The following is a 16,591-nucleotide window of genomic DNA, read 5'->3' as shown; positions in this document are numbered from 1 at the left end:
TTTCACTGCGAAATTCGCAGTTTTTTTTTTCTGCAGGGGGCCTATGGGACTTGTAATGTAAAAATCGCGATCGCGCAAAATCGCGATTTACCGCGATATCGCGATTTTAGCTTTGCATGTCCCATAGCCCAAAGACCCCTGCAGAAAAAAAAAAACGCTGCGAATTTCGCAGTAAAAAAACGCTAGTGGGTGGGCACCCTTAGGAGTGTGATATTTGGTCTGAGTTTTTGAGATCGATATCGCACTTGCCCATGTACATGTAGGCATGCAGTAAAGTATGCTATAAATTGGCATACGCTATAGTAGAAACTTATGCCAGCACAGAGTTGGCAAAGGGTTCGGTTTGGCACATGGAAATGTAGCCAGACATCATAAATGTATTAAGAGGTTTGTGCCTCTTAATACATTTGTCTCATTCACGTCGGCTCATAGTTTACTTAGACTGGCATAACATTAGTGGGAGCCAGCATCCGCACGGGCTACAAAATCATCACTACAATGTGAAGCCCATGGTTTCCAATGGGTTCTTTCACATGAGCCATGTTTTGTAGCCCGTGCGGATGCAGCCTAAGTAACTATGCCCCATTCTTCCAAAGGTCCCACAACTCAAAAGATCTCTGGTCTATTCACACAAGTGCTGCACTTGCACACATAGGGGTAGATTTATTAAGCAAAATGCTTCAGAATTCTGGCTCAGGCTAACTGCACACGGGCGGGCACGATATCACGCTCGTCAATGTGCGTTTTACCTGCGGATGCGAGACGAGTTTTAGGCAAAACCACCTCTCATCGCTTCTGTAAAATTTCGGTTCTCTCGCGTGACTTTCATTCAAGATAGAAGATTGGAAGTGGTTTCTATTGATTTCAATGGAAAAACTCAGATGGCACTCACATGCACATTGGACGGCAGGCGAGGGCAATTCAATGTATTTAAGGTCCCATTAAAATTAACAGGCAATGCTTTCCAAGGAGCACAAAAAATACGATATGCAGCAATTTTTTTTCCCTGGCAGCATCACTGCGAGGGAAAACATCGCTCATGTGTATGGCTCCATTCAAAAGAATGGAGATCAAATTCGCACAGAGTATTGTGAGTCTCACAACGCACAAAACTTGTGCAAGATTAGCGCTCATGTGAAACTGGCCTCATTTCATGTAAATGCCTTGCAACAGATTTATTATGCGTTTTAGACAACAAGGAACAGTGAGTTAGCGGATAAGGTGTGTGGTTTAAAATATTACCCCAAGGAGCATGAATGGCCTTATAAGTTTCCTCACTCACCTTCTACATGTTCTCCCTAAGGCTTCTTTCCCACAAGTGTATATCGGCCTGCCGTTTTCACGTCCAGCTGATAAACTCTGTAATCTGATGCATTGGTTTCCAATGCATCAGATCACATGGCCGTATTCCTGAGACGTAAAAGCGCCCGGCTGGCCACTATAGCACCGGGCGTTTTTACGTCGGGTCCAAAAGATAGTCCTGGAACTATCTTTTGGGCCGGAGTACGTCAGCCGCTGCATGGGCTCCTATGGGAGCCAATGACAGCGGCCGCAGGTGGGAGGGAGTTTAGCAGCGTTTTACAAGTATACCACGGCACGGTATGGGATCTGTCACAAACCACACTGACTTATAACGGGGTCTGTCATGTTTCAATAGCACTGCATAGACCTGGGGAAGACAATGTTCACCTCCGTCTAGCTCTGCCTCCTTGTGATCCTCAGCGCCTTCTAAATCCCCCTTCTTCACTTCTTTCTGGTGCGCTAAATCGGTTTCATCAGGCTGTAGAAAATCGCTCATTGAGAAGTCCGCATCCTCTACTTCTTCAATTTTCTGAAAGAAAGTACATAAAATGGGTTTATTTCTAGGACTTTTAGCCCCTTGTTGTTAACAGTATTATCCCCGTACAACAAGGCTCTTCCTATCACATATCGTAGGAAACGTATCAATGAAATAAGATTTAGTAATGAGGAAATCAGTATATCAAATGGGTAGGAACAAGAGCAGCTAATTGTCCTCACCTTTCGGGGCCAGCAGAACAGGACCAGAAGGCCCACAGGGAGCGCCGCTGTCAGGATGTATAGTCCCCAGAGCCATGGCCGCTCTTCGGCAGCTTTCAAGAGTTGATTAATCATGCCTGGCTGAAAGAAAGGTTATAGAAGAAGCATCTTCCAGCAGTTGCAATCCGTCAAAACAGCTGACCTGGCCTGAACCTATTACACCTGATCAAACCACTGAAGCTGGATCCAGCCCGGAGCTTCTCAGGCGCTGCTCCATGACTGTGCATGCCAACATGCATCAGTATTTGGGTAAAGTTCAATATGTCAAATACTTTTCACTAATCAGGTCACCATTCTAAAAAAGGAGTAATTATAAAGAGGAAAAATAATAACTAACTGATATACAGTATACGAAGACATCACTGTAATCATTTTATTACCCGCACAAAATGGTACTTTTGACTTCTTTGGTCTTAAAAGTTGTCAGGAAATATAGCAAAAATACAAAAAGGGCATTTAACATTGGCTTCAGGGAGTTACAATCAATTCGGAACTCCACAAGGGTGGAACACACAACTACACACCGGCACACAAAATACTGGCAGTACAAACATCACTGATACATATGTCAGTGTAGGGACAGTATGCAATATAAAAAATATATAAGGCAGGGACGAGGAGTAAGCGGCCACCGAGAGCACTAGTGAGAGGAGGGGCGCAATTTACAGATTAACACTTTGCACTTTTCCAATTTCGGATTCAGGGTTTCCTAGGGGGTTTTCTCTTTCTGCCATTATATAATAGCACCATCTGCTGGCTAGGGCCAGTACTGCGGTATGGGACATGCTGGAGAGACGCCCCGACAACAGAGCAGCCAGTAATATAAAGTAAGAATACCCTGCCGGACGTCTTCCGACATCGAAGCTGTACAGCCTTCAACCAGAATGTCTTTAGACGTCAGACACTGGATTGCAAAGGGTTAAAAATAAAAACGCCTTGATTTCATTGTGCTACAGTGTAAGCACTTCCCTTTAGCACACTACTGTTACAATTATGTAGCAGTTAAGGTGCTTTTAGATGGCGCACAAATGAAAATGAAGATAATCGTTCGGTCTAAACGCGACCAAACAACGAACGAGAATTGTTCGCTTCTCGATCAGTTTCTGAGGGCACAGTAATCATCGTCGGCTCGTTCACTTATCGTTACATTTAAATACTTCGCGTTTAGAGTTTTGGAGAAGCATTTTGAGTAATAATTAGAGATGAGCGAGCATACTCGCTAAGGACAATTACTCGATCGAGCATTGTCCTTAGCGAGTATCTGCCCGCTCGGAAGAAAAGATTCCGGTGCCGGCGCGGGTGAGCGGTGAGTTGCGGGAGTGAGCAGCAGGAAGCGGAGGGGAGAGAGGGAGAGGGAGATCTCCCCTCCATTCCCCCCTGCTCTCACCCGCCGGCAGCCAAACCTTTTCTTCAGAGCGGGCAGGTACTCGCTAAGGGCAATGCTCGATCGAGTAATTGTCCTTAGTGAGTATGCTCGCTCATCTCTATTAATAATTGCCCATTTAACAGCTGTCACACTAAACTGCAAGGAGTGAAGACGAAGGGCACATTATGAAACACTGCCCTGGGCAGCAAGAGTGCTTGTCCTACCCCGGGGTACAAGTCGTAATGGATATATACCGTAGTAGTACATGCACACAGATACATCACAATTGTTCCTAATTACTGGTCTTCCCTGATGCAATGTTGCAAAGGTTGTATAGGAAGCCAGAATATGGGTACATGCCATTAGCTTATTAGAACTTCGCCTATAGGTTAGCATCAGGAGTAAGTCTTACTCATGACCATCCATGCATTTTAGTCCCAGAGTGGAGAGAATCAGTCCCATCATCAGTACATTTTCATGTCTCCGTATAGTTTATTAGTTTGTGTGCGATATGTTAGCATTCTAGAAGTTTTTATTTCGCCTTTCTATGCCCTGATTTGTGCAGAAGGCTCTTCTTCACCCTATATAACCATGTATACTGCACCGCTCCTTCTCTGTATGAAGAACTGATCACAGTCTGTACAGGATAAATAAACGCACCCTGTTTATGATGTCTTACTAAAGATTAATTAGTGCAATAGCCAACCTCATTGGCACTGGCCACCAGCTTCTTCAGTCCCCAGCTATCGGAAGCCCAGCGGTCAGCCACTTCCTTCTCTGTGCAGATGATAAAGTTGTCAAAATAGATATCGGAGGTCATGGACCAAAGCTCCAGACCAATGGCACTGAACGGCGTCATTCTAAACGGATTAAGGTCCTCGAAATAATGTGGGTTGGGGATTTTACGGGGTTTCCAAATTCCCTGTAGGAAAGTGAATAAGTTCAGATCTGTTATAAAGTACAACATGTGGTGTAGAACAGTGGTGACTGTATAGAATAATCACCTGGTAATTAGGGTTCTCAATCATAGGAGGCTTCCACGGTCCTTTGTAATTAGGATTGTCTATAAGCGGAGGTTTCCACTCTCCACATCCGGGTGCAGTCTGACACTTCGGGTTGGAAATCAGAGGAGCTTCCCATTCATCATCCATGTCATCATTCCTACCAACAGCAAATAGGCCCATAATATTGTATTACCATACAAATCATATTTGTACTAGTGCATCCGGAGCTACATTCATAATTCTGCAGTTCTCGGTGCCAAAATCTATAAGCATAATCTGATAAAACTAAGTACCCCCTGCATTATAGGAGCCCAGCTAAGCTGTTAAGGATGTGTCTGGTGATACGTTTGTTACCCGCTTCCAATGACAATCAGCAGAACTATGATTACAGCTCTGGACTATACAGGCTGTATCTCGGGAGCAGTAGGTAATAGCAAAACAATGTATTTACAAAATTACTAAACTTTTTTTAAAAACTTATCTAATCGGTACACTTCATTCCAGCTGACTGAAGTTATAATCCTTAAATCAACTCTAACTATCTGAATAGTGGCTGGGGGACTAAATGGTGGAGATCACGAAGTGGTGGAGGCCCATAGGAAGTTGCCCCTTCTGCCTTCCCTATAGGCCTGTCTTTTTTATTATTATTCAATGCTCTTTATTAAAGTTTTACATTTTTTAACAATTTAACCAACTCTCTTCCCTCCTCCAACCCCCTCAACCCCTTTCCTCTCATGACATCCCACCACAATGTATATGATGTATTGTTCGCTAGTAAGTTAAAAAATTATGGATTCTTTCTTCTCCATACAACTGCCCTCGATGATCCATTACAAGAGTTCGCGATAGTGGGTACATTGCACCTCTTCCTCTCTTCTATAGTACTTCCTTGTGTTTGTCCCACTGTTGTTGACATAGAATAAAGTTACCAAATCAAACTAATAACGACGACCTGTCCATCTGTGCGTGACTGGGTTTGTGAGTGACTTACATGCTCTGCCCCTGATCACGTCGATGACATCATCAAAGGTTCTTCATTCCCAGTGAGGGAGTTACATGCTCCGCCCCTGATCAAATGACGGTGACATCATCACAGGTCCTGTACGCACACGGCTGCTGTCCGGCTAGGTGTTCGTTAGTATTACATAGTATCTGAGGCCGCAAGGGGTTTGTAGTCCCATGATTTGAACAAGGATGTAGGACCTTTGATGACGTCACCATCATGTGATCAGGGGCAAAGTATCTAAGTCATTCACTCGGGATGAGTGTCACTGTCATGTGATCAGGGGTGTAGCATGACGGTGACGTCATCACAGGACCTTCATCTCCAGTGCTATGCTGTGTATGTGACGTGCATGTAGCACAGCTGTGTGGCGCCACCAGAAGCACTGGTAATATTATTTCTATTACTAGTATCTTATATAATAACCAAAAATATAATCATCCCCAACTCAGTTGTGTCCCAAAGTGACATTTTACATCAAACTCTATAGTCCAGTCTTGACACTTATGAAGGTTTTAAGGATAGACCACTTTGTGAGTGTCCATTTTGAAGAAACAACCAACTACTTTTAACACACATCCAATAACCCTTGTAATGTCTGAATTGTTCTTCCTTTAGAACTAGAGATATATTTTGAAGTGCATGGCTTCCAAAGCAAAATCTGTAACAGGGCCACCACCTAATCATTTGTAATATTGATGTTTGGGACCTTTGGGCCAGAGTGTTACTGCCATCTCTGCATCTCCTACAGTAGAGGTTCCCGAACCTTTTGTACCTAGTGAGCCACATTCAACCTTGAGTGATGGTCATAAACAGCATTCAACTTAATGACGGAGGACAGACTGTTTTAGGCTAGGACTACACAGTGACTTTGGGTGCAACACACGTCCAAAGACTGCACCATGGCCCTGCAACCTAATGTAAATCAATGCAGTCACGTTACGACTTGTAAGTTGCCATGAATTAACAATTGCAAGAAATGTAAACCTAATGGGTTCTTGCAATTGTCATAGCAGCTTGCAAGTCACAATGTGATTACATTCATTTACATTAGGATGCAATGTAGCAGAGCTATAGTATAATCTTTGGCCATGCGACATCTAAAGTCACCATGTAGCCCAAGCGTAGATGTGACAAGACAAGAAACCGCAACTAGACGTCTCAAATATGGACATGAGCTTTAAACCTCCCCATGATACATCAATAGGGTTTCAACAAAGGGCATTTACATATCTAGAAATTACCCAAATTTAAAGGGCTTTGTTTTCAACTGGATGGGTGCAAACTGATAGATCGGTGGGGGTCTGACTGCTGGGATCTCCCAGATTCCAAGAGCGGGGGGTCCTGTCTGCCCCATTTCCAATCACTGCTGCATCACAGCACCAACTGGAGTGAATGGAGCGCTGGCCACACATGCCCAGTGCAGCTCCATTCATTTCAATAAGGCTAACGGAAATAGCCAAGCGCTACGTTTGGTTATTTTCATCAGCTAATTGAAATGAATGGTGCGGCAGTGAACATGTGGTCAGCGCTAAATTCAGAGTGATGTCACTTAGGTCGGAGATGAGCAAAGGATCGGTCAGAAGTGGCGCAAAAGGAGACCCCTATTCTCCGGATCAATGAGGGTCCCATAGGTCGGACCCCCACCGATATGTAGGTTTTCGCCTATCCACTGAAAAAAATGCCCCATTGCCAGAATAAAAACACAAGCAAACACCAATGCAAGTAAAACCTGCATCTTACCAGTCACTTGGTTTCTGCGCCTCTGGATCCGATACCAGATGAGGCTCATCATCCAGCCAGCCTTCTGGCTTCACAGCATTCACATCCTCTATTTTCTCAGGCCCTCCTTCATCCCTACGGGGTACAAATAATATTAAACTTCAGTCAAGCACATTTAGGATAGACAATATGGCCACCAAAGGTAGAAGTGGGCATGTAGTCCCTCGACAGAGGGATAATGAGAAAATAACGAAACGTTCAACTATAAGAGCCAATGAGACGGAGAAGTCCCCAAAACCCATCAATAACAATTACTTTGAAGCCTTAGATTGCGGCAGCCATATCTTACGTGCACTTACTAATCGGGTCTTGGCTTTCTACAGTCCTGCAATATGGAATGACTATTTATCAGACTAAATGCATTAATAGCCCCTCGCTAGAAATTAGCAAATCTGCAAATGACATTTCACTAAAACCAATATCAGAGGCTATCCACTGCATGATTACAGGAGGCTCTGAAGACGGTCTCAGGGGGTTCACATCCACGTCAGAACCTGCGGCCGGAGGACCCATCACAGATCTAGCTGAAAATATCAGATGGATGCAGCCAGGCAGCTGGACGGAAAGCAGGGGGACCCCATTGTAGTCAATGGTGTCCGTCCCGCGCAGTTTGGTTTCGTCCAGAGACCGAGTCGCTCAGCCGCGGGGATTCCCCTTTCCTACTTCCCGAACAGAGCTGTGAAACCATCCTCAGATATACTGATATGTCCACCCTTACGTTGTCTTGAATTTTGTTAAGGACTCTAATTCCTTATGACACAAAAACGAGTCATTCTTGCAGCATCTAGTAATAAAACCTATACATTAAATGTATGTTTTCTAATATGGGAGCCTATGAGTGACAGATGACACCAGCCGGGGGCATCCTTCAGGTGTACTGTATATGTCTTCATCTTGCACCAAACATCTCAGGATATGTAGCGTTAAGGCCAAGTTGAGGGAGGACACATCTGTATCACAGCTGTAATTATATTCTAAATGTAAGATGACAGTCCAGCTTTTCATGCAAAAGCAAAGTCATCTAGAACTGGTCATACCAGATCTTCTCCTGGCTCCTGCAGTCCGTGGAGGTCACCTCACCTCCAGCTGGCTGATTTCTCTCCTTCCTGTGAGGTTACTATATTGCGAGCAGTCTTCTTCCTGCCAGCCAATGTATGTTCCGTCACAGTTCACAGTCCAGCAGGGGGAGTGCCGATCTACTTCAGAGGCTGCTCATGCACGCTGTCTCGGCAATAGATCAGCATTCCTTCCTAGGCAGTGAACGCTACAGCACAGAGACGTGACCTTCACTGACCCGGCCAGAAGGAATGCGAGGAATGCAGCCTTTATAACAAGCCGGTCGGTGTGCAGGAGGTGGCCCTGAGGCACTGGAGAAGATCAGCCAGGAGAAGATGGTAAGGAGACTAACGGGGAAGAAATAGGTAAGTATAGATTTTTTTTAATGACAAAACCCCTGCTCTTTTTTCCATTATTCGTTTTTCCTCTCCCCCTTTTAAAAAATATTAACTCTTTTATTTATACATTGACGTCGCTGTATGAGGGCTTTTGTTTTGCAGGACGAGTTGCATTTTTCAATTATACTATTTATTTTACCATATAACATACTGAAAAACTTTTAAAAAATTCAAAGTGGAGGGACATGGAAAAAACCCAAATTCCGCCATCTTTCGGTGTGTCTTGTTTCTACAGCGCACACACTGCCACAAAAATGACATGAGAACTTTATTTTACGGGTCAGTACAATTACTAGGATACCAAACTTATATAGTTTTTTTTTTTTGCAGTACTACCTTGACTTTTTTTCAAGGATATTTCATTTTTTTAAATTATTTTCTGCCGCCATCTTCTGAGAACCATAATGTTTTTATTTTTCCGTCGACATAGTTGTGTGCAGGCTCATTTTTCGCTCAACGTCTTGTAGTTTCTATTCGTACCATTTTTGAATACATACAAATTTTTTATTGGTTTCTTTATTGCATTTTTTCTTGGAGACTGGTGGACCAAAAAAGCGCAATTCTGGTGCTCTTTTTTTTTTCTGACGATGTTCACCGTGTAGGTTAAAAATTGCATTACTTTGATAGATCGGACTTTGACGGACGCAGCGATACCAAATATGTATTTTTGTTTAATTATTTAGATTTAAATATGGCAAAAGTTTTTTTTTTTAAAACTTGTATTACCTTTTTTTCTTTAGTAATTAGTAAAACATTTTTAAACTTATTTTTACTTTTTTTTAGCCCCCAGAAGGGACAAGAACGTTTGCTGCTTTGATCAGTCCTGCCATAGTATTACATCATATCATGATTTAACAGGCATTCTATCAAGTCACGCCACAGGCATGGCTTGATAGGCATTCTGCAATGGCTGCCCTGGGGTCTTTCAGAACCACATGGCAACCCGCGATCTTATTTAAATGCCGCAGTCAGCATTTAAAGGGTTAACAGCTCCGATGAATGGCGTAGCTTATCGGCACGTGTTGTGGGTGGATGACGGCTGTAAGAAACAGCCAGCACCTGCATTGTATGGAGCGGGATGGACCTGCGATCCGCCTTCATATACATACTCCGAAGCTGCAAGACGTAACTATACATCCTGTAGCGTTAAGAGGTTAATTATGAGAAAATAATTACTTGTTTCTTCATTATTGTTCACTCTTAGGACTCTTTCATACAAGCATTTTTCTCCCGCGTGGGAACCATGCGGCAGTGCACAATGCATTGCATACTTGCTACGTCCCGACAATCCCCATACATTATCCTGGTGTGTATGCGGGCGTAATATGTGCCAAGATCGTACATGTTGCATTCTTTTTGTACATGCATGTCACACGCTGTGTGTGAAAGGCACCATTAAAAGTAATGTAAAGTTTGTTACTGCGTATTACGCGCACATAATACACGGTGTGACAGAGCCCTCAGTATTCAAAAAGTACAGAGCTACATCTGCTCGCTACAAAGTAAGACTTTTCTTACCATTCTTCTGGTTCGACAGCATGAGGATCAGGAATTTTAGGCCGTTCATCCCATTCTTTAGGTTTCTTTTCCTTTGGATCATCTATTTCTTTCGGTGGGTTCAGAGGCGGTATGACATCCTCCAGAAGACTTCCTTGGCCGACAACTATTTGATCGATCAGCATTTCATATGTGTTTTGCGGCTTTAGAACTGGTAGGGAGCAAGAATTGATAAACATCAGATGTTTCATCCTCGGCCGTTATTAAACATGAATCAGTTATAAAGCATTGCCAGTAGTAGACAGTCCATGCTTGTGAACCTCACTAATCACTAGAATGAAAAGGTTGCGGTCCTCCTCCAAGCACAGTGACCCTTCCCCTTCTGACTTTGTCTGTAGTTGAATATCTCCCTTTCACTAGAATTGGACTGCATATACATTAGAGCTTTATAAAAAGGGGAATTGTATTATCAGGGATTCCCTTTTATAATGTTATTATTGAAACTGATCTTTAATAAAGCGAGAGTCATTCCGATAAGAAACTTGCATCGTCACAACCGCCACCGGCTGACAGCAGGCTGCATGTATTCTGCAGGGCAGCAGCAACGATTGCAGGTTGTAAGTAGCTCTAAGCGGTTATTACTGGCCTTTCTCCTGCTTCTAAGGAGCTGAATAAAGTTCCAATAATTGCAAATAACGACATTCTGTAATAAACAATATTAGTTACACTGGCTCCTAACTTTAAAGAGCACCCGTCTCCACTTTGTCTCCTACAAAAATGAAAGGTCCCTTTAATCACTTCCCAACCACACCTTGTAAATGAACGTCACTTGGTCATGAAGAGTGCATGCAGCAGGCTTGAGAGCTGACATATTGGTTTATGACTAGAGATGATCGAACGTGTCCGTTACGGACACTTACGCACCCGGACACCGGCTTTCCCGAACACTTCAGTGTTCGGGCGTAAATGTTCGGGGGGCCGCCGGGGGGGCGGGGGACGCCGTGGCAGCGCGGGCGGCAGCAGCGGGGAACAGGGGGGAGCCCTCTCTCTCTCCCTCTCCCCCCCACTCCCCGCCGCACCCCCCCGCGCTGCCACGGCGACCGCCGAACATTTTTCGCCCGAACACGGAAGTACTCGCAAAGTTCGGTGTTCGGGCGAAAAGGGGCGGGGCCGAACATGTTCGATCATCTCTATTTATGACAACTGCTAATATCAGTATTAGTCCCAATTACAGAGGTTAATTATTTAGATGCTGCAATCAAAGCTGACTGAGAATCAAAGTGGCCGGGTGGGGGCCAATCTGCCAGCCCCCCCACAAAGTGAACACAGGGTGCCGATGGATTAGCATGGCAGACCAGGGCCTAGTGAAGGCTCCCGGGGTTTTCATGCATGAATGCCTATTAAAGAGACTCAGTCACCATCTTTTCACCATTAAAAATACAACTCGCCCCACATAAAAGCCCTCATACAGTTGTGTCAATGAAAAATAAAAAAAATAAATAAAAAATATGACTCTTGGAAAGTGAGGACAAAAAAAAAGCAGTAAACAAAAAAAAAGTCTGTGGTTTTGCAGGGTTAGGTGCAAACGTCAAGAAGCAATGACATCTATTAATCACTACATATTAATTGTGAATTGTGCTGAGAATCCTATCTGGAACGAAGCAGGGTCCTTGTTTTAGGAAGCCGGGCAGCTAATTTGTTTAAAGTGTACCTGTTGTTTCATGAAACCTTTGATGTGTCTTAGTGATCTGTCAGAAGTTTTGATCAGTGGGGTCTTGGTGCTGAGACCCCCACTGATTTCTGAAATGAAGGGGCAGAAGTGCTCAGCTGAGCGCTGCCTCAGTTTGGTTGTAAACATTGCTTGGTTCTCCTCTCATGCTTTCTAGGTTCCATGCACCACCAGCTATCCGAAGAGAGCTACGGAAAGCCAATGACAGTCTAAGGGGCATAGCGCTAAGCAACTAGTGGGGATCTGAGCATCCGGATCCCTACCAATCAGAACTTCTGACATATCACCATGAGATATCCAAGTATCATGAAAAGGGAGGTGCCCTTTAGATGAAATAATACAGTTAGCACACATCTTGCGGGTCTCGTTACAGCGCAAAGTTGTACGTAACTGTAATAGGTCAGCCATAGAGATGCATGAGGTTTCGCTGTGCTTTTACATGCCTCTGAATCATGGCATGTTCCATTGCATGTGTCACGCAGCAGGTGTAGACCCGCTGACTGATTTGGATCCCCTGGTTTCCACTCTTTAACCCCATTTTTAAGGGACCTGGAATTAGCTGAAGGAGCCTCAAGGTTGTTACCCCCAAAAGTAATTTTGTTGCAGTGGCAGTTGACACAGATAGGTCAAGGGCTCTGTAATACAGTCTTGGTAAACGTTTTGAGACTGACGCAAATTTTGGTTTTCACAAAGTTTGCTACTTTAGTGTTTTCGTATCATTTATTCAGCTGTTTCTATGGTTACTGAAAACACAAATTCACTGAGGCAGAGGGAACTCATTGATTAAGCCCTATTCACAGAGAGTCCCTAAAAACAATTTTATTAATAATATACTAAACTAAAAACATTCGGGCCTTTGGACAAACAAGACAGACAAACAGTGATTCAAAAAAAAAAAAAAAGACAAGACACCAATAATAATTGTGATGGGGGTGTTCTGATATTAGCACTTGGATATCTTACACAATTACTATCCCTGATGGTGCTCAAATCAGAAAACCCCTTGGTGAGAAAGACAAAAAAGAAGGAATTTTAAACTTCTATATTAGGACCAAGTTTGTGCAGTATTTATTTTACTTGGGACCGAAAATAAAGAGAAGCCAAAAATTGTAGTCTTGGCACTTTAATTATTAGGTGCCAGGACTTTATGACTTATTAGCTATTTTGTTTGTTCACCCGATTTCTGAGGACTGACCACAGGTTCTTAATTGGAGGTTCTGGGGAGTCTCCTGGTAATGGACCCAAAACTTTCCAGAGCCGCTCCTTTTATATGGAGGGAGCCTAAGTGGCTCGTTCGTAGTTTATACAGGCAAATAAATCCTTTCCGTATCGTTTCCTCACTCATTTAGTCATTCACGTTCACTGTAGCTGTGAATGTGAATGACTAAACGATCGCTGTTTAAACCCAATGTCGTGCGAACGATTATTTTTATGCCTGCATAGAATGAACAACGAATGAGAAGCGAATGAATTCTTGGACTGCAGAGGACTGGGGTAAATAATTTTCTCTGATGAAGTCCCCCCTTCAGACTGTTTGAGACATCTGGATGAATTACTGTCAATAAAAGTTTAAAAACTTATGAACTGCTTATAATTGTACTTCAGTAACCATAGAAACATCTGACTAAAGCTTCTAAAAACACTGAAGCAGCAAACTTTGTGAAAGCCAAAATTTGTCTCAGTCTCAAAACTTTTGGCCACAACTGTACAATGCGGGAGGGACAGGCAGAGACAGTGAATATTTTACAGGCGGAGTTCATGCACAAAGGAGAGAGAGGCTTCAGTCAGGGCAGGCGACAATCAGGCAAATCATAGTCAAGGAAGAAGCTGAGGTCAGGATGGGAGAAGCAGGGAAAGCTGGCTGAATCAAAACCAGGAATCAATAGCACTTTTACAGAACCTAATGGAACCTATTGCTCAGGCACATGTCATTGGGGAATGGTACCGGCAATATAGTGGGAACAATCAGTATTGGCTGGGGACAAGAAAGCTGAGCATGATGGGCCGAGCATGTGCCTGCAGGAGAACGGAGCAGCGTCTACAGCACAGAGAAATCTAAGGATGCGAAAATCAGGGACTGACAAGAAGGAGAGGTGAGGGAAACCGCCAATGAGGAACAGCGGCAATAAAACCATGCCACGTACTGATAAGGAGATACCCTCACCAATGTACAAATGTCTTACTCTTATCTAAAGACACATTTCTTTGCATTAGCCTCAGTTGTTCTGTTATTTATCAGCAGGATTGCAATATGGCAGTAACATACTTAAGGTGTAAAGATGTGTCTTCTTGTCAGTAAAGAACTTTTTCAGGTCAACTTCAGGCCGTTTTGCATGTTTTTCATCATAATCTCCAATGATAGGGTTTTTATGTCTGAAGATAAAATGCAGTTTATAATCTTCTCCACACTTGTCTGGACCAAACATAATTGTGTAGGCAGTTCTGTCATGGAACTCCTCCTGCGAAACACCAAGTCAATTATCAGACATTGTTACTGTACGGCAATTTCCTGTTAATCCCATAAACACCCACTTCTGGGTAATAAGGTAGCCAGTATTGGAGCTCTCTCAGGGGACCTTGCCAGACCACAGAATGGCAAATAGCCTAGTTATGCAGTTATATACCGGCGCCCGTATCAATGCATAACTAGGTAGATTTGATATTCAGAACTGTAGGAAAACTGTGAGTAATGGTGGGTACATTATCATTGCCTCCGGTATTGTGCCACCTGCTAGCGATGGCACAGTAAGCAACAGATACCCCCCCCCCCCCCCCCTACTGCAGCACTAGCCATTGACGCCTTCATAAAAATACATGGGTGGGACATGGTTATGGCCTACTATAGTCGGGTCATACATAGCAGTAATGGGACCTTATAAAAAAATCTCAAAATTGTGTCATTATCCCTGCCCTGAAAAAAAAATGTAATAGTGCCTTATTTAGTAAAAGTTACCCCTCTGTGGACCTATTTCCCCCTCTATGGCTCTATTTAGTAGTAACACTCACCGTGTCGCCCTGGCTGCTTACTAATGCTAACATCCCTCTGGCTGGGCAGCAAAGCGATAACAAGCAGCAAATCTGTCACTCAAACAATGACAAGGTGCGGATGCTAGAGGCTCTATGCAAAGGACCGTCTGACCCCTCCCTCATCTCCTGCACGTTAAGTCAGGATACCTTCTTCATACAGGGTCCGGACCTTGTGATTGTGCGAGTGACAAATCTCTGCTTGTTAACTCTTTGCAGTTCCGCTGGACGAGTGGATGCGATATCCAGCAAGTTCGCAATGGGATGAAGCCATTCAGCCCCTGCCCCACCGCATCCTAATTATTTTTTACCAGCAATTATTATTACTGTTAAAAAAATAAATACCTGTCTCAGGACATAAGTACCATCTGGGTTGGTCATTTACTGGAGGAATGGCAACTCTAGTTGGCACATAGATTCTCTAGGACCAGGTATAACAAAAGACTGATTATAATTTGCTAGTTGATAATGATATTTCGGGGACTAATATTTACCGGTGATTCTTGATATTTCAGGAGGACATGCTTACAGGGGACCCTGTTCTAGTCCTTACAATCCCAATCAAGACTTTTCCCACTCATAGGCTTCTTTCCCACGAGCGTATATCAGCCGGCCGTTTTCACGGTCAGCCAATATATACTGTGATCTCATGCATTGGATTCCAATGCATCAGATCACATGGCCGTATTCCTGAGATGTAAAAGCGCCCGGCCAGCCAATATAGCGCCAGGCGTTTTTACGTAGGGCCCAAAAGATAGTCCTGAAACTATCTTTTGGGCCGGAATACGGCGGCGGCTGCATGGGCTCCTATGGGAGCGCATGGCAGCTGCCGCAGGTTGGAGGGAGTTTAGCAGCGTGGCTGCTAAGCTCCCTTCCTCTGCTCTCCTCCCCCCATACAGGCTCACCTGTCCACTCCTCCCCGCTGGCTCTCTGCAATGGGAGAGGGTGGGACTGGGGTCGAAGCTAAGCACCGTCCCGTCCCGCCTTCTCCCATTGCTGGCTGTGGACAAGGGACTAAGCTCCAGCCCTCTCCCTGCCCCTTGTCCATAGCCATCAATGGGAGGAGGTGAGATAGGATGGCGCTTAGCTCTGCCCCCGTCCTGCCCCCTCTCATTGCAAAGATTGAATGGGGAGGAGAAGAGAGGTGAGCCTCTGATGGGGAGTGAGCAAAAAGGGGTGACGGCATAGTAGTCTCGGCCTCCTGAATGGGCGCACAAACGCTTGATTTGTGCACCCGTTCACCAGTTTTAGCTCTCCCAATGTAGCGTATATCCGCCGGCTGTGAGAACGGCGGCCAATATACGCTCGTGGGAAAGAACCCTTAACAAGATTCTAAGCAGAAGCGTAATTCAACAATTATCAATCAAATAGCCCTGGAAAATGTGCACTTGAACTGCTAGAAAATCCGATACACATTTCTGAATTAAAATATGTGATAAAAATTAGTTTAACAAGTACAATCCAACTCACACACCAGATTCAGGTCACTCGAGTGAGATAGAAGCTTGATATATGCGCCCCCACAATCGATGCCATCCTGAAAATTCACCTCGTACCTGAATGAAAATATAAAACAATATGTAGATGAAAAGCAGGAAAAAAGTAATGTGATAAAGCAATGGACCCATCACATGACTGCCAGCTGTTCATCCCTTGTGATACCATGGATAATAC

General features: G+C 44.0%; 1 protein-coding gene across 1 annotated transcript in view; it reads right to left on the bottom strand.

Moving 5' to 3' along the window:
- The window catches only part of CLGN (calmegin), a 49,662-nt gene that overhangs the window by 6,007 nt on the left and 27,064 nt on the right, over positions 1-16,591 (bottom strand). Inside the window, exons 6-13 of the mRNA XM_066573725.1 lie at positions 16,392-16,473; positions 14,160-14,352; positions 10,186-10,375; positions 7,175-7,288; positions 4,429-4,585; positions 4,131-4,346; positions 2,020-2,139; positions 1,690-1,831 (exon numbers count right to left, since the gene is read on the bottom strand). Coding sequence (XP_066429822.1) covers positions 1,690-1,831; positions 2,020-2,139; positions 4,131-4,346; positions 4,429-4,585; positions 7,175-7,288; positions 10,186-10,375; positions 14,160-14,352; positions 16,392-16,473 — 1,214 coding nt within the window. The remainder of the gene's footprint in view (positions 1-1,689; positions 1,832-2,019; positions 2,140-4,130; positions 4,347-4,428; positions 4,586-7,174; positions 7,289-10,185; positions 10,376-14,159; positions 14,353-16,391; positions 16,474-16,591) is intronic.

Source organism: Eleutherodactylus coqui, chromosome 7 (genome assembly GCF_035609145.1).
Source record: "Eleutherodactylus coqui strain aEleCoq1 chromosome 7, aEleCoq1.hap1, whole genome shotgun sequence".
NCBI lineage: Eukaryota > Metazoa > Chordata > Amphibia > Anura > Eleutherodactylidae > Eleutherodactylus > Eleutherodactylus coqui.
The sequence above is the reverse complement of the archived record's forward strand: the minus strand, read 5'-3'. Positions and strand labels throughout refer to the sequence as shown.